This window comes from Alligator mississippiensis, chromosome 10 (genome assembly GCF_030867095.1).
Source record: "Alligator mississippiensis isolate rAllMis1 chromosome 10, rAllMis1, whole genome shotgun sequence".
Classification (NCBI taxonomy): domain Eukaryota; kingdom Metazoa; phylum Chordata; order Crocodylia; family Alligatoridae; genus Alligator; species Alligator mississippiensis.
In genome coordinates, this window is record NC_081833.1 from 9,368,357 (window position 1) to 9,386,866 (window position 18,510).

General features: G+C 40.3%; 1 protein-coding gene across 6 annotated transcripts in view; it reads right to left on the minus strand.

Moving 5' to 3' along the window:
• The window catches only part of RIMBP2 (RIMS binding protein 2), a 294,528-nt gene that overhangs the window by 170,566 nt on the left and 105,452 nt on the right, over positions 1-18,510 (minus strand). The window contains exon 1 of one of the 6 annotated variants that reach the window (XM_059713436.1): positions 8,597-8,701. The exons of the other annotated variants lie outside the window; for them this stretch is intronic. Coding sequence (XP_059569419.1) covers positions 8,597-8,656 — 60 coding nt within the window. The 5' untranslated portion in view covers positions 8,657-8,701. Of the gene's footprint in view, positions 1-8,596; positions 8,702-18,510 lie in introns of those variants that run through there. 6 annotated transcript variants of the gene reach the window in all.

Sequence of the window (18,510 nt, forward strand, 5' to 3'; positions counted from 1 at the left end):
GAAATTGATATCTTTTATACAGATGAAAATCTCTCACCCATATTTTAGCTAAAAGGAGTCAGGACGCAAATTATTGATGAGGGAAGACCCTAACCACCTCTCTGGCAAAACCAGGGCACCGCAGCCTCCAACACAGGAAAGCACTGCGACTTAACGACATGATGTTTGCCACAAAAATAGGTGGGTGCAAAGGAAAAGACTGACTTTCACAGGTACTCTGGCCCTGCAGTTCTCATGACACAGAACTGACCCTAACACAGGAGCCTGTGCTGCGTCTGCCAAATCTGAGCCTCTTTTTCCACCTCTGCCATTTAGCCGTCTTTTCACCAGCCCACTGTGCCTACCAAGGAAAGCACGTTTAGCAGTTTTTCACTGATGCCTCCGTAGTAGTATCCTGAAGGGATGGAATTGCTGTTTACAAGGGATGGAATTACCACTGCTCTTCTTCGTGTATGTTGTACACCGTCTGCAGATAACTTCTTTATATTGAGTTTTGTATCGGAGCTGGGAAGTGGAGTCCGGCTGCCGTGCTGCCCCAGCTTCGCTGCATGCTTGAGCGTGGCAGAACCGGCTGCATGTGCCCCCCGTATCTGGGCTTGGCAGGGCCAAGGAAACCACCGCGGGCCAGGTAAAATCCCTCGGTGGGCTGGATCTGACCTGTGGGATGTATTTTGCCCACCACTGCCCTACAGGCCAAGCAAGCATTGTTGCTCCGCTAGTTGGGAATAAGGCTAGGTTGCAATTATTCTGCATAGGCATTCAAGGACATAGGCGCAGAAGCTAACCAAAACGCTAGTCCTTCTCCTGTAAGAAACAGGAGCCAGTGGCAATACTAGCTATCATAGGGGCCATGATGACAGTCGTGCAAATAATGGATTTTTTGGCTTGTTGGCAGTGCCAGAAAAAATCAAAACTCCATTTGATTTAGGTTAAAATGAAATTCTTCTTCTTAATTATTATTATTATTATTGTTGTTGTTGTTATTGTTATAACAATAAGAACCATAATCATAACATCCCAATAATAAATAACTAATATAATAAATTATGTATTATAATTATAAATAATAAAATAAAGTTAATACAAATGAATAATAAATAAATAATAATAATATTAAAAGTAGTTTTTTTGATAAATTGAAAAGTCAAAGTGTTAGGTCAGACAAAAATATTCCACTTTGACATTGTTTGCTATTTATTCATTTATTGGTGCCTATTCATAATCCATTTATAGTCATACTTGATAACAACAATAATTTATTAGTTTGAATTAATAAATCAGAAGAGAATCTGGACATAAACATTTCCTTTTAATTGGAAAATCAAACTGTTTTATTTTTTAAAATAGCTAAATGAGATATTTCAACTTCACTGCATACCCGTCCATCCTTTCCTACAGTAGAATGAAAAGTCTGGCAGAACTGATATGCATTCACAAAACGTTTCGGTGTTGTTCTTTCAGTGAAAAATTCAGATTCAGGTTTCAACCGCAAACCTTTGTTCTATTTGAGTCCTGGCTTCAACCGCCAAAGCACCAAAAAGAAAAGCTGAAATGCACACAGTACTGTTTCAAAGGATTGGCCCTGGCTACAATCGTGAAGAATTGGTGTTGACTGTATTACATACTGTGCCTGCCAATGCTACCTGGAATGCCACACATCTATAAATAACCTCCACACCAAACTCAACATCTTATAACTGGCATTGCAAATATTTTATTGTGTTTGCCCATATGCACTTTTACAGCATGCTAAATGAAATGCTATTTTTCCACCGAGGTGGATGTTTCCCAGGGTAACTTGAAGGGTTATCTCGTTTTTAATGCGACCATATGGCAGTGGGCTCTAAAAAAAAACCTGCTGTTAAGTAAAAAGGCTGAGGCTTGACTCATGTCAGGATCTGACTCATGTCAGGATCCCCATGAATCAGGACACAGCCCTGGTTCAGGGAAATGATTTCCAGAGTCTGAAGAGTTGAGACAACTCATAGGGACTGAGTGCATGCATGTTCTCACCCATCTGTCAATCAAATTTGGCCACTGTGACATGAAGTTTCATTGACAAGAACAACCCACAGGAAGCAGAACAAGCCATCGCTGAAGTAAAAATCATTCTGATACAACAGCAAAAAAAGAACAAAAACCCCACAATAATTTACTGTAATGGTGACATGTTCCAAAGGTAGATTTTTCTCCATTATCTGCAAAGCAGCTATGCAGTTCAGAAGCAAAACTGCAGTGCACAGGGAAGCAATTGCAGCAAAAGTCAGCCACTTGAGTCAGAGAATTTGGTGTGTTCTGCTCTCCAAGTTGCCATGCTCTGCCGCTGGCAATTGTTTCTTTGCACGTGCAAAAACAGACAGAATTAACACCAGCATTATTAGGGCCTGAAGAATGTCTCCATTAGATCTCCATCGCTTTCATTTCTTAGACCTGAACAAATACCGTTCTCCTGTTTTTTTAAACTTCAAGTTTTATTGCGACACAAAATAATAACGGCTGCGCTAAATAAATGAGGATGGGCTTTGGAAGGATACTCAATGAGTTTATGAATACACAGAAGATTAAAATTGGTTGGAAAGAATAGTTACCTACTTCACATTAGCTGTGGTTTTTCAAGACGGTGTCCCGCAAGGGTTTGATATGCATGCAAACGAGAGTCGATTATTTTGGCCCGCAGTGTCCAGAGAGTCCTATGTGACCTTACATCCCCCCACAAGAAGGTGGGAAGAGTGGATCTAACTGTTCCTCAGGTTTCTTCATCAAAGTAGAATGACCAAAGTAAAACCCTGGAGTAGGACAGTTCTCTAGCAGCAGGGAAGGAGCTCGGGGTGTGAAATCCATTTGGCCAGCACACGCCAAAGAGCCACCGTTACTTTAACATGAACAAACACTCCTTTTGCTTCCAATGAATGTACATTTCATGAGGACAATCAGTGACTAAAAAGAAATCATTTGCCTACAGGTGTGCGGTAGCAGGTGCTCTCGTTAACACTCAACTTCTCTGGGAGGCAACTGGTACCAGGAACGTGGTTCCAAGATGCACGGAGGTGGTAGGTACCAGACCTACTTTCTCCCCACTCACATTTGATAGATCTAGGTCACCGAAAGCCAGGGGGAGGGCAGACTTCCTAAAGACTTTTCTTCGCAAAAGACAAATAATTAGTCTTAGAGTTGGGCTACAAGTTCAAGAGCACAGTTCAAAAAGCCTGTTTTGGGCTAAGTGTTCTCATCTATAGCAATCTAACAGGGGAAAGAAAACTTCAGTTAGTTGGTGGAGGTAAGAGAGGGAGTGGTGGTGGTTATAATCTGACAAGGCAGGAAAGATTTTGCATCTGCAGGGAAAAATTATGCAAGGGCAAGAACTTGTCTAAGAGACTAAAATAAGGGGGAGGGGGGGGGGAAATTCTGGTAGATTGCAGAGAAGAGACCTGTGACTAAAGCTACTGAGGAAATCCTGATCAGAGACAAAACATTCCCCAAAGCCATCCCAAAATATCGCCTCGCCTACAAACACCACTCTTGCTGATTTACACAGGATAGAGTTTGTATCACAAAACTCAGAGAGAGGGAAATCAGCAGTCCAGCAGCACTTCACACTCCAGCAACCATATCAAGCAGCATCTGCCACATGAGGAGCAGCCAGGGGATGGATCAGTGGCTTCCGGTGAGATCAAATGCTTTTCACTGGGTTTCTACTGGGAAGAGGACAGAGATCCAAAATCCTGGGACCTGCAGGGCCAGTGTCACACAAAAAAAGAAAGCTGAGCACTCACGCCACTACAGAGAGCTTGAACACCCTCAGTTCATCCTGCCTGGCTAGTCCTCACGTTTTCCGTATTAAGCAGGGGATCTAGAAAATGTAGAAGTTTATACAGCATAAAAAAGAGAGACTTCTGAAACCAAAGGAAAAGTGCCAGATAGGAGCTGCTCTGACGACACTATATAAAATAGTGGCCTTGAAAGACAAGCTCGTAGTGAATCAGCCAGCTGCCCAGGCGATGCAAATATTCTTAGTACAAAAGCTTGACCTATTGATTCACGCTGCCATTTACTGTGGTTTCCTGGAAATTGCTCGGAAAAGTCATTGCTCTGCAGCTGACACCTGTGACAAAAGACTTTCAAATCTGTCTGGAAAGAGGCTGTTCCATAACATTAGGAAGTCATACAGAAGAAAGAAATGTGAGCCATACATTAGATTAATTGTCTTGTATTACCAGAGGCCTAATTTACTTTCCTCATACAGAAATCTACCATCGTCTCAGTCTTATTATAATCCTTTATTTATATCAGGAAATGGAAATTTTGGAAAATGGCTTTGTTGTTAAAGAATATAAAACTCACATTTTTAAGCTGTATTTTTTCCTTCCTTGACTCACGTTTATACTTTGCCAGATTTAAAAGTGTGACCTGAACTGAAGTAAGAATTTCAAAGGTATGTTTTCAGTACAAGAAACATGGGATTAAATGACTGTCCAAGATCAATGGGTGATATTCCAGGCTGCTGCTTTCTCAGCTCCTCTGAATAAAGTATAATTAGGAAAAATGTATCAGGGTGTGTGAAAGAGTTTTGAGAAGGAGCATATTGTGATGGACCTGCTTCGAGAATCTCTGAACCAATGTGGAACATAGCTTACCGCCCACCCCCCCAGCTGTGTTTTCTATCCCAGACTTGCTGTAATATGCAATGCTGCCAAATTGGATAGTAATGGCCAATGGTGAAAACACAGACACACAGGGGATATAGAGCTTCAGAATTTGCTCTGTGTAAATCATGATGTGTTTCTCCTGTGTTGCAAATAGATGCTAAATGACTCAACCAAAGTCAAGTTACTGGGGAAATCTATATTTACTAACTTAAACTTCTCTTTTCAAAATTGTTAGGGTTGCATTTGGTCTGTCTGCAACTCTAAAATGCTGTGTTAACCATCACAAGAATTGTCCAAATATTCTGGGGGAAGGGACCAGAATAATAACTGTTATGGTGGGTGGGAAAATCTCATTGGATCTACCGATTTGTCTGTTCAATGTCCCAGTAAGTGTATGTTGTGCAGCATGAAAAGCTGATATCCTTCTTCTTTTTAGCTGCTAGATTATGTATTGCTCAAATATGCAAGGAATCACAACCCTGCCCCCCACTGTAAACGAGGCATGCTCAAAGATCAGACATCCCGATGATAGAGAAACTATCCCATTATGTTAGACTTTCCCGGCCTACACAGAGGACAAAAATTAGTCAGCCAGTCTCTAACCAGATTTTTAAAATATTACTGAATGTGATATTTACCTGTACAATCACATTGATAGTAAGTGTCATAATTTATAAGAACCGCTGTATATTAGTTATTTTGTAAGGATGTGATAACTTCAACCTCATGGAACTCCTGTGTATATCTCATTTGGGAAGTGTGTGTGTGTGTACACATGTATACACAAACACACACACACATATACATACTATATATATATATATATATATATATATATATATATATATATATATATATATATATATAAAAAGAATTGTGCATCTAATAATGGGCTGGAGTTTCATTTTTTTGGTTTTTTTAAGCAGAAATTCTGTAGAGATGAACATCTTTCTATTAGGACCACTCACTATTTATCTCTGAGCATTATAATATGTGGGGTTACTGGACTTAGAAAAGTCTCGACATGTATAAGGAATAGCTAATTCACACCTTTGAATGGACTTTCAACCAGAGCCGAACGTTGGGTTAAAATAAAAAGGAGCTGAATCCCACTTGTGTTATGGGTTCCTCTCTATATTTAATCCCCGAGGACATGAGTCAAGCCGCTATGCTAACCTCAATTCCATTTCATGTCAACTCTCAGCATTTCTAGTTTCGTTCTATATTAAATGGAAAAGTTCTGACGGGAGAGACAGAGATAGAAAAACAATAGCCCAATGGTTAGGGCACTCACTAGTGCAGGTAAGAGACCCAAGTTCAAGTTCCTGCTCAAGCGTGAAAGACCTCTGTAAAATGTTTTAGCTTTGACTCAACAGTGTATTTTCAAGCAGCAATAGACTGAAGGTTGTTACAGCCCCAGCAAAAGAGCCTTAGCTCAAAATGTGACAGCTCAAGCTTTCAGCTGGTCTAAATACACACAAAATAAAGGCTATTTTTGACAATGCCATGCCATAACAATGATACTTATTACAGGTGTTGAGATACAGGGAACAGTGTCCTATGAAAATATTTAACAATGGTAACATATTCCATATTGTATACCATATGTATACTATATACATTCATTGTGCATTTCAAGTCAAGGTTAGTTACATGGGGTGCATCTACACGTTCAATTAGTGCAGCACAATAAACTCCAGTGCAGTTCACACCAGAGTTAATGGCTCCCAGGCGTAGTGTCTACTCGTGCACCTGGGACCGCAGTAGTTTGAGGCAGGGTATAGGAGCCCTAGACTGGCAGCAGGCTCAGGGGGCCAGTCCCAGGCTCTGGGTCGCAGTGGCAGGTGGCAGAGGGGCTGGCTGGGGCACAAGAGTGCCAGAAGAGCAGAGCTATGTGGGTAGATGGCAGGAACGCGTCTGGCCCCCTGCTGCCTGCGCTGCCTGGGCACAATGTACACCCGGGTCACCGTTTACACATGTGTTTCCCTGACAGTACTAACTTACAGTGGTGAAAATTAATTCGCTGCAGTCTAATAGCAGTGCATGTGTAGACTGTGATGCTTTACACTGAAGCAAATTAGTCCACTGTGCAGTTAAGTGCACATGTAGATGCATCCATGCAGAAGGTCTTTTGTCTTTGGTGCACTCAGCACAGACAGACATATCTACAACATTTTTAGACGCTATATATTTACAGATGACCTTTATAATAACTGAAATGATGGTTTATGACACACTGCAGGAAGAAATTCACTCCCCTACCAGGCAGGGACTTGGAACAAACTTCATCCCAGAGCAAACTTTACACTTTATAATGGAAGACTTCTAATCCTAACAATTTTGCTGTGGTCAGAATGACTAAAGAAAGCATCAAGATTTTCTTTTTATTTTATTGGTTAGGACATACTAGAGGCAAAGGATTTAAAGAAAGGAGTAAACTCTCTGAAAGAATGTTAATAAATAACAGATAATATAATATGGGACACTCAGACGAACTGGTGTCCTACAATGTCATAAGCAGTAGGATCATAGCTTTTGTGCCACACAGCAGAAGACAATGTTGAATGGCCAGGCAAAACAAGGCATTACAGCCAATTGTGACAGAACAGAGAACAATCTAAGAAAAGAGTTTGTTCTTTTCAAATCTGAGAAAGAAAGGAGGATTGAGGCGAAATCCTTACCTGTATTGGAACAAACTACAAAAACAAGCTTCCTGGCACTAGCTTTTAAGGGTTGTTTGCATCATTATTAAGTGAAATGTTGCACAGCAATGAGACCCCCCTCACCCCAATTACTTCAGCAATGGACTTAATCCAACTTGCAGCGATTTTCTATAGGGCCTCCCTTACCACTGAATTCAGCCAACAGTAGAGTCAAAGCTCCAAGAAGTTTTTTTCAATCCTATCTAAACCTAAAGGGGAAAATATATAACTTTTAAACAAACTGAATTAGCTGAGTGGAGTGCTATCCATGACCAGAGAGTTAGTCTCAAGTCAGGTGGAAGGCAGGACAGACCTTGTAGACTTCAGTTAGTCTATGAGCACATGAGCAAACACAAAAAGTTGTGTAGATATATCCACATGTTAATACTAGATAATCATTATTTGCATTGTGGTAACATCTAAGAACCCCATTCAGAAATCAGACCATCATCATGCAAGGCACTGCATATGTAAAGAGGAAAAAACATGGTCCCAAAGCACATACAATAAGAATTTTAACTCTTATAACCTAAATACCTAGGAATTCAAATCTGAATGTTTTAAAATTTTGTTTTAAGAATCAACTATCTTCTTTCTAACTTAGGTCACAAGATTCCTAATACTTTTTTTTTTTTTAACAATACTGCCTTCTGAGACGTAGCAGTACCCCCCTTTACCCATCCACCACAGCAGTGGCAGTCAATGACTCTAGAAAAGGCAAGTGAATCCTTTCCTTTAAGACCAGTCATCAAAGATATGACCTTAGCAGTAGCTGCTTAGTAACTTTACCTGCCCTCAAAACTTTGCCCCAATGATTAGATCATACTACTCAACTGGCACATAGAAGTGGAACTACCTAGAGCTCCTCTATACTTGCAGAAAGTTTTCTTTTTCTGGTGCACTAGAAAACCTAGGAGATATTTATTATTCAGTCAACCAGTCTATAAAAATTACATGACTTTTAACACAGTTTTTAATTGCCTTTAATTATTAACATTTACAATTGCTCTCAAAATGACAAAGTGTCTCAGCTGGCGATATGTTTCAATTTTTAATAATACTGGAGATAGCAAGGAAGGAAATCTTAGATTGTGTTTTTTAAACACCTACAGTGTGCCACAGTATGCATCTGCAATTACTGAAATAGGTTCATGCCAAAGAGCAGGTAGAAAAGGAGAAAAGTTGGAAAGGTTTATAGGATGGGATTTGGAAGCTTATTCAAAATTATTTTATACAGCAAAAACTTACCATACCAAGAAGCAACACATTAAAAAAATGCCCGACTGTTCCACGCATACTACTTTCCATAACCCCCAAGAAAAGAAAGAGATTCACATTCACACAGGCTAATAAGCACAGACTTTCAGCACATTCCTCAATGCCTTTCTTCTTAAAGTATATCTAGTGGCGTCAGGAATGTTATCAAATAAGAAAATAACGAGGCCAATCTAGTAGTTTGGCAGAATAAGGAGGATGGATATTCATTACTGGAGCCATTCCTAGTCTTGAATGCTGCTTTCTTTTCCGATATAAATGGCACAGGCACCCTTGTTATAAATGGAAAACATCATAAATATTACATCATTCCTTCCTGCTCCAGGGAGTCCTTTTGAACTGTGTGGTGTCCTTTGGATCCCTAACCCCTGGCACTGGCAAAATAGCTGTGACTTGGGTTGGAGCCAGCAAGGAAGTTGCCTCTTAATGGGTATTACCTTGAGACTTTTGAGTGGACACTGAGCAGTCATGTGCGGGGCATCTTGTGCCACTTGCCTGTTTTCCACCAGTTTACTACTAAACAGGTACAAAACATTCACATCTTTCCACCCAATATAGCTATGCTTTGATTATCTTATTAGCTAAGGCGCATATTTATAACATTATTACAGATTGACCCCATGTTCTTCAAAATGTCCTAATCAGTCTCGATCACGTATGTTTTGATTCCAGGAAGCACGCCTGTTCGGAACTGCACTTAAACATGTGCTTATGCATAAAACTGGAAATCAGTGGTATAGTTTCCACAGATGTGCAAGAGAACATCTGATTTTAAGCAAGGGAATGCTATATCTGGTCTTCCCAGGGATACTAAAAATTTACCATTTGTTGTTACCATCAGATTTCTCCCACTCCAGAAGAGCTGCTCATTTCAGACACATTTAACATCCACAATTACTGAAAAGCTCCCAAACACCCACTTGCAAGGATTCTGCAGTATCTGCAACATTAACCAAAGTACAGTTAATGAGCCAGAATCTTGCTAACAGTTTCTTGGCTGCTAAGCCTAGTGCCACCAGGCAAGTGTTCAAAAAAAGATACCTTGCTGTTCTTCAACATGTGCTTCATATTGCATCCCAGACTGACAAAAGCCAGAGATGCCATTGGAACATCACCAACAGCTCCTTCTTTGTCTAAGCTAGCTACTTAGACTCCTACAATAAGACAGAGCCGCTTCAGGAAAATAGCAGCAAGTCCTGATAGTCTAACTAGCCCCCAAACTTTGTGCAGATTTGAATATGAAGCATCAAATCACATCCACCCTTGATCCTGCCTCCTGGCTCTTAGGTCTTTTTAATCACTTTTTGACCATTCCTACCTATGCTATCCAAGATGATCATTTTATATCATATTATTTGGCCTCCATGCTGGTATGCAGAGTGCTGTTTGCTGCCTGTGCTCTAAAGTGCACATGGTCTGGAGAGCATAGTGTACCAGTGCACAGGTAAACAGGCTGATTCAGGAGAAGGTGAGCTGGAGGAAAGCCTTGATGGGCTGGTGGCTCAGAAAGTACCTAACACCAAGTCTCCAGGGTCTGAAGGTTTTCCCCATCATGAGCTAGAAGCAAAGAACTGAACAAAAATAGCAAATAACCCAGAAGTGTGTCAAAGCTTAAGAAAAGGAAGAAGAGTTTTGTCAGTATTTAAAGACCTAGTATGCTCTGGTACTTCTGAATGCCACCTGCACATAAACCTTCTGACAAATGAGCGACAGACACACTTCTATATGTGCACCATAACTGAGCAATGTGCCAAATATGCAAGTTATATTAAGAACGGTGGAGCTGAAGGGATTACAGTATTGGGGAATATGTTTATAGTGCATCTTTCCACTACAGTCCTATCATTCTTAGCATTTGTTCCAGGATTTTCTAAGAAAATCCAGAAATAGACAAAAGTACTATAAGGTGGATACATAACTGGTTGGACCATCATACTCAGCAAATAGTCCTCAATGGCTCAATGTCTAGTCAGCAAGAGGTATCAAGTAAGGTTTCCCAGGTGTCTATCCTGGGTCTGGTATTGTTCAACATCTTCATTAATAATTTGGATGATGGGCTCGAGTGCATGCTTAGCCAATTTGTCGATGACACCAAGTTAGGTGGAATTGCAGACACTCCAGAGGACAGGGCTAGGATCCAGAATGACTTGGATAGACTTGGATAGCAATCAATGAAAGGAGATTCAACCATGACAAGTATAAAGTCCTGTGCTTGGGACAGAATAACTGCCTGCACCAATACAGACTGGGGAATGACCATCTGGGCTGCAGTTTTGCAAAGAAGGACTCAGGGGTGACAGTGGACCATAAGCTGAATTTGAGCCAACAGCGTCCTCTTGTTGCAAAAAAAAAATGAATTAGCTTCTTGGGTGTTAATAGGAGTGTCACTTGCAAATGAAGGGAAGTGATTCTTCAGCACTGGTGAGGCCTCATCTGCAGTACTGTGTCTACTTTTGGGTCAGACCCAACACCTCAAGAAGCATGTGGATGATCCAGTGGAGAGCCACAAAATTATTAGAGGCTCTGGAAGTGTGACTTATGAGCAAAGGCTGAAAGAACTAGGGTTATTTAGTCTGGAGAAGACTGAGGGGGGATTTGATAACATCTTCAAATCCCTCAAGGGCAGTTATAGAGAGGATGGAGATGGGCTTTTCTCTGTGCTTGTAGGGGACAGGGCTAGGAGCAATGGACTCAAGCTGCAGCAAGGGAAATTTAGGCTGGAGACTAGGAGGAACTTTCTGGCTATGAGAGTGGTCAGGGTTACCTAGAGAAGTTGTGGACTCTCCATCCTTGGAAGGTTTCAAAAACAGGTTAAACAGATACTTGTCTGGGATGGTTTAGTTAGGGATGATACTGCCATGAGCAGGTGGCTGGGACTAGATGACCTTAGGGCAGGTGGGACTAGATGACCTAGGGTTTCCTTTCCAGCCCTACTTTTCTATGGCCCTATGACTTTTTATTGCCAACCTGCATTTTTGTCTTATTGTTGGTTTCCCATTTAACTACAGATTTAATTGCCACCAGAAATATAATCCTGGTAACATTTTCTTCTGAAGAAAGTGGTAAACAAACTTTCTTAGAAGTAGAAGCTGGCAAAGCCGTCTCGATCTCTCATCCACTCTTCGCTCCATAGCCTGAGTTTATGTAAGAGCCTGACAGAACCAGGGCATATTAAACCAGAGCAAATCACAAGTAGTAATGAATGGCACTCATTTATCTGCATGCTCCCATAAGCAGCGCAAGAAATAAAAATATATGTACCAGGGAATTTTATTGCCTGTTTTCTCCTGGCAAAAATCTCCCTTGACACTCCAAGTTGGTACACAGATAAAGGACTAATTTATTGTTAGAGATGGGCTGCAGTGTAATGGCTTAATCAAGTTTTCTGTGAAACTGGTAGAAAACTCTGAAGTGTGATTTTGCCCCAGAGCCTGCAGCATCCTGAGGGAGGATTTCAGAGATCCATAATTATATTATCTATTATCTGCCAGAAGAGCCAGAACCTCTCTCCCCACTCTGAAGGTGGAATCATGATTGGCCATCAGCAACGCTCCAGTGCACATTAAAAAGCTATAGCCCTTGAACTTGTATATTAAAAAAAATCAATACTTATACTATTTTTCCTTATGACACCTAAATCCATCTAAAGAGGAGACAGTACATAAACCAACCTTCATTCAAATGCACGAATACTAAAATTAACATGCAACTACAGGACAGAAGACTACAACATTTTCTGCCTTCTTTCCATTCCAACCTAGGAATGCAAAAAAAAGAACGGCTTTACATAAAAAGCAAACGTTGACGGAATAGCTGGGAGCGTCTTTTACCTCCTGTGCAGAATTCTCTCCATTACAAGTGGTAGGAACAGAGTCAGCTTTCTTTGGCAAAGAACATCACGAAAGATGTAGGGAACAGGGTTACAGATGAGAGAACCCATTAAGAAAATGAATACTAAACTGAACCTTTAATCAAGTGCAACAGAACTTTGAGTTCGGTGCTTAAAAGAGCTTAGTTATCTATTTAAAAAAGAAAACTGTATGTAAGCCAGCTAACCCTGAAATTGATACAAGCATCTTGACCTGCCAAGATGGGAAGCAATAGTACTGAACCAAAAAAAAAAAAGGCAGAAAGCTATTCTCAGGAAGTTTTTGAAGATATTCAAAGGTCAGCTCTGATGCTGCTGCTAAATTTGGATAAGAACCACACATTCAGCTGCTCACCTAAACCAAAATTTTCAGACTTTTTGCAAGGTCTCCATTGCTAATGAAAATATCCTAGGAAAACTCCCCACAGTGCAAGAACACATTGCCAGCTAATTCTCTGCTTAATTATGCTATCATCCTTCCCCTCTGCATATATCAGTTATGCTAGTGATGCCTCCACAAAAATGCCCATCACCCATATCTACAGCACATCTTGATACAACCTTCTGAGCACAGCTCTATGCTGCTTCTTCTCTGGCTAGAGAATCGATATTTCCATCAAAAAAAACAAACCCCTCCCTTAGATAAAAGCCCCCAACAAGAACACAGATTTCTCAAAGTGTGTTTTCACTCCAGAGATGCTAGATAGGATACCTCCAAGAAAACATTTTATAAATATATGAGATAATACTTTAAGAGAGAACATGAGTACCATGGAACCACAGGTGTTTATCTTCTTCTCTGTTAAATCAAAGGCAAGTTACAATGGAATAAAATATATTTTCTATGGTTTCAGTGATGCCATAGTCCTCCTTTGACTGCATAGTTCATCCAACAAAGCTGTAAAATTCAATACCTAAATAAGAACCAGTGCTGCCTTTTAAATATATTTCTCCCCTATTAAGAGGATCTCGAGAGAAAAGGAGAGTATCAATAGCTGGAGGGTTTCTAACCCTAGATCTGGCATACACTGCCCAACAGACTCTAAACAAGCTGCTTAATTAACCATTAACCTCATTCCCCCAGAGAGAAAGCACAGACAACACCACTAAATCCACAAAAGCTTGAACCATACACAAAGCCACAGTGCTGACTGAAGTACTGTGGTTCATGGACTCCACCGGATTAGATAATGACGAAAAGGAATAAAGCAGTTCAAATGGTATGCAAAATGGGTAAGCATCTCCAGAAAAGACCACAATTAACTATTTAAATATTCTCTCCAGGATCTGTCCCATGTAATGCAACGTCTCATTCACCCCATCTTTTGGGGAATATTGAGAACGCTGCAAAAACATAAGTTCCACTGAATGCAACAGTATTCTTTCACACAAACTAAATTCAGATAAATACAGAGCTTTGCTAGAATGGGGCCATGATGTACTCCTCTATGTTCCCAGTATTGAAGCACACTCCAGTTTGTTTGACAAAATGTATTCAGTATACCTAAGTATTTCCAGAAACCATTTTTGATTACAACCCATGACAGTGGTGGGATTCACATCTGGGTAGAGAGACAACACAAGGCCTATATCTACTTAAATCTGCAAAATAAAGCTTAAGTGTTGCATGGGCCTTTCAACCATCCCTCTCGCACAGAGGTAAATTGTCATGATCTTCAATTATGAGCAGTTCCTAGAAACAACTTGGTGTACTGGATGTCCATTCTCAACAAAACTGATGTGAGCACCAAGGCTGGAAACACTTAGTGCCATGCTGTGATAATTAACTAAAAAGCAAACAAAAACCAACCAAACACTTTCAATAGATATCATCATAACATCAAGATCTGTAATAAGTTGGGAATAGACTACTTATTTGAATAATAAGAGCAGCAGTATGGTATCACAATATTTTATATCAATCCCTTGTAAAAGTATTTGAGTAAATGCTAGAGATGAGTACAGAAAAATAGAATTCACAAGTACTATGCAGGGAGGGAAAAAAATCTAATATTGTAGATAAATACAGCTTGATTTTCTTAATGAGTCCCTGCTGAAGCAAGTATTTGGCAGATACATTTATATTTTATACATAACTCAAGGGTAAATCCTCTAATAAGCATGTCCACAGCATTGTGCCATGGATTCAGACACCCAGAAAAATCTCATTCAGTGTTTGACAAAGTTCACTGCAAAAGGAGAACAATATACTTGCAAATTACTGTACATATCTGAACCTTAATTTAAAAAAACTAATTGGGTTTATATTTAATATGCTGAGCTTTAATTCATCAGACGTACAACTACTCAAATGATTTGCCAGCTAATTGCCATTTCCTGAACATTTGTATATTTATTGGATTTAACTAACAGTCGACATAATGCATAATTTTCCTAACAAATGAATTGCTCCCCAGATGCTCTATGACACTGTTGTTGCTCAATTATTCATCATGCTTTGTCCATCACACCCCTGAGCTTCTTTACAGAGATGAACACACCGCCTTCTCAGTCTGTAATCTTTAAGGGAATCTGTCTAAAGTGAAATCAACTTTAACTTCTACCCTGATATACTAAATGCAGTAGCAAAAATAAAAGCAGTTTATGCCCTGCTCCCTCATACACACCTCCCCACAAGCATAGAGTTATTACAGAATAGTAGTACAGCTGTGTAAAATTGTCATAATTACTTTTAAAAAGACATAGTTAACTATTGAGATCATGCCCCAACTCAACAAGGCAAAGTCCTGAAGCATATATTTAATTTTGGCTTAAGCTTACATCTCAAGTATGTGCTTAAGAGTTTTGGTAAAAGCATGTAAAATTCAGTCATTTTTTCTTTCCTTATATAGGCTTGACAATGCAATTCTAAATGTTAGAGGTCATTTCCAATAACATTTCTTCATTCCCGACTGTCCAAGTCACATGGATGGGATACATTCTGAAATTTATTTTTCTGAACCTGTGGGTCCAGCTGTGAAAGTAGCCAAGAGTAGATTCAATATACTACTCAACAGCTGTACAACTGAGGGTATGTGCAGATGTTACACTTAGATCAAGTGCTAATCTCTACAGATGTTCAGGATGGTTAGAATAGCAAAAAAGGGTCAGCCTGACCAAACTTAGTTCATCTTAGGAGGTGAACTAAATTAGATCTGGTACAGGTTAGCCCAGTCTACTGAATGTCTGTACACATTCAGAGCACAGACTCAGGGCTGGGGAAGCCCAGCCAATTGCCCCAGCCCTGAGGATGTGCTCTTCCTCCCTCCCTCCCTCCCTCCCTCCCAACCTTAACTGGATTTTTAGCCCACTGATCATATCACCCCCAGCTGCACCTCCCCCCCCCCCAAAAAAAAACGGGTGCGCAATTGCACCATCCTCCCCCCACACAGACCTGCTAGCCCCCTCTCCCATCCCACCCAACACTCACGCCACCTCAAATTACTTACATTACATTCCCGGCACTGGTGAACATCTGCATGAGCAGGACCTGATCTATGCTTACACAGCTCAAAATAAGCCATGTGATCACCAGGGAGCCTGGTTTTCTCCGATTTAACAAAACTCCCCAATTTTTGATTAAAAAAAAGTAACCCCAAATCCACATTGTTTTGTAATTTAAATAAAACACCGCTAATATTCAGTTATACACACACACACACACATAAATAACAGTGTTTTATTTTAATCATGGAAAAAGTGGATTTGGGGTTACTTTTTTTTTTATTTATTTTTTTTAACAACCAGAGAAAGCCAGGATCCCTGGTGATCATAGATCTGGTCCAGCAAGTATGTGCAAATACCCTGAGCATACATCTTGTACACAGATAAAATGAAATGCTTCTTAAACTAGCGAGATCCAAAACTCTATTTGCTATACCTAGCCTCAATATTAGAGTGCATATCCTAAGATGCAGCTACTTTCATTCAGGAACTACGCTTCAGCAAAGCCTGTGGACGTGTTCTTGAACAGACAGCAATGCTGACAGCAGCTGCAATTCTTAAGGCACTGAACACCCTTAAGTCTCCTCCATTCGCCTACCCACTCCTAACAGGCCAACACGCACAGGCCAAACCTCAAAAGGTTTGACACTCTGCATGCTTATCCGTCTATAAAACAGGGCCAGAAAACTCACACAGGCGCGCACACAGCATTCCTGGGCTTTTGCAAGGATTCTAATATTTCCTACTCCTGATTAAGATAAAATGCCACAAAGCCAGGTTTTCACATCATGTCTCGGCACTCCCTGACCAGAAGTTGAAAAGATAAAAAGCTGATACACATGTTAAAAATAATTTAAAAGCTAACTTGGATATTTTTCAAGCCACCATAGAAAAAAAATATTTGATATAGCGTTAAAGAATCGAATCGGTTCTTAATTTATTTAAATCACTTCCCAAATTCTTAATGAATTGAGCTCAGCTATTTATGTTCTGTTACGTACAGTCACCTCCTGCTGCACTGCCTGTCAACAAAAAGAAGTGATGAAGCACGACATAGTACTTTGTGTTATAAATTCAGGAAGATATATTTTTTGCTCTGCAGTCAGATCTTTACTTTTTAGTGGACTTTTTAAAAGCAGAAGCAAAGGACTAGCCACTAAAAAGCAATCTGTCTTGGCAGGCAGTTAAGCACTCACCCCCCCAAAACGGGAAGTTAGCCGGTTGCAAACTGTCAAGATGTCAAATGCAGAAAATCGAAGCTTGCCCCAATTTGACTGTGTTGTTTTTAAATACTTTTTTAAAAGCTTAAATTATAAGCTTTCAACACTGCTTCCCCTTCCAAAGCCTGTCAAAATTTTGTAAAATTGCAACCAAAGTTCTAACAAATCTATTTTTAGCCGCTTTTTTTTTTTTTTTTACTGAGAGAGAAATGTGAGGAGTTTGATCTTTTCATTAATGCAAATTTATTTAAGCAGTTAGCACAGAAAACTTTAAAATATGTTAATCACCACTTCTTTGGACTCTGGAGTCCCTAAATGTCCTCACTGATAGAAACATGTCGAGCCAAGCAGAGGCCTAGAAGGGCAGCGGCAATGCCAGCTACTGTGGTGCCAATGGTGAGGGCACAATCCACCACCACTGGCTATTTGTGCCCCCATACAAAGGCATGTTTGCTCCTCCTCCCCTTCAGTTAATGTATAAAAGCCAAGTGATGGGAACTTTGTCGTTTAAAGAGTCAATAGGTTTTTTACAGCTCATAAAACAGCCATATGTCTCTCTCACATTCACATTCTGCATCTGCAATATATAATGTTCTGGGTCTCTAGTGACATGAGATGAACTCCCCAGTGGGTTATAAAAGGAAATACTTTTGATAATCACATGCTTAGTATTTTTTGTTTGTTTTTGTAAGTGATTTCTGTGCTGATGAAAAGAGACAGATTGACCGTCTTGGACACTGCTGTCTCCCGTTAATCCACAAACAAAAGAACTGCCCGGGCAGTGGCCTCGCCATCCTAATCTGGAGGGAAAACCACTTTCAGAATGAAGGATAGTTCAGTCTCCACACATTCAAATCCTTGGCCTCGCTCTAGGGACTGCTAAGAAAACATCCTGACAAATGCTGAAGTCGACAGCGCATTTCTGGGATCTGGGCAGAGAAGAGAAAAGTGAGACAAGCAGGTTACCACAGACTGAAGCCGAGTCTGAAGACATGCCGGAGAGGTGAAAGACTATGTAACCAACCAGCAACAGTTCCAGGCTGCATTTTCTTTCTGTGTTAAACTTCCTTATGATTTTCTGAAACTCTTAAAGGTTCAGTATGAACAGGATGATGCTGTGGTCTAGCCCTCCGGTTCCAGTACCGTGACACCTTGGCACGGTTGACTGAAATTCAGGCAAGCTCAGCCTCAGCTCCCCATCCATCAATGACAAGTAGGCTAGTAATTGCCTTTCAAATGACACCTTCAGCATAGAGTTCCCTGTCTGTATTCAAAAGGTATTAAGTTGTCACAAGGACCTTTCATAAGAGTTTTGGTTGTTACCTTTAGCCAAAATTTCCCTTCTTAGCATGTTC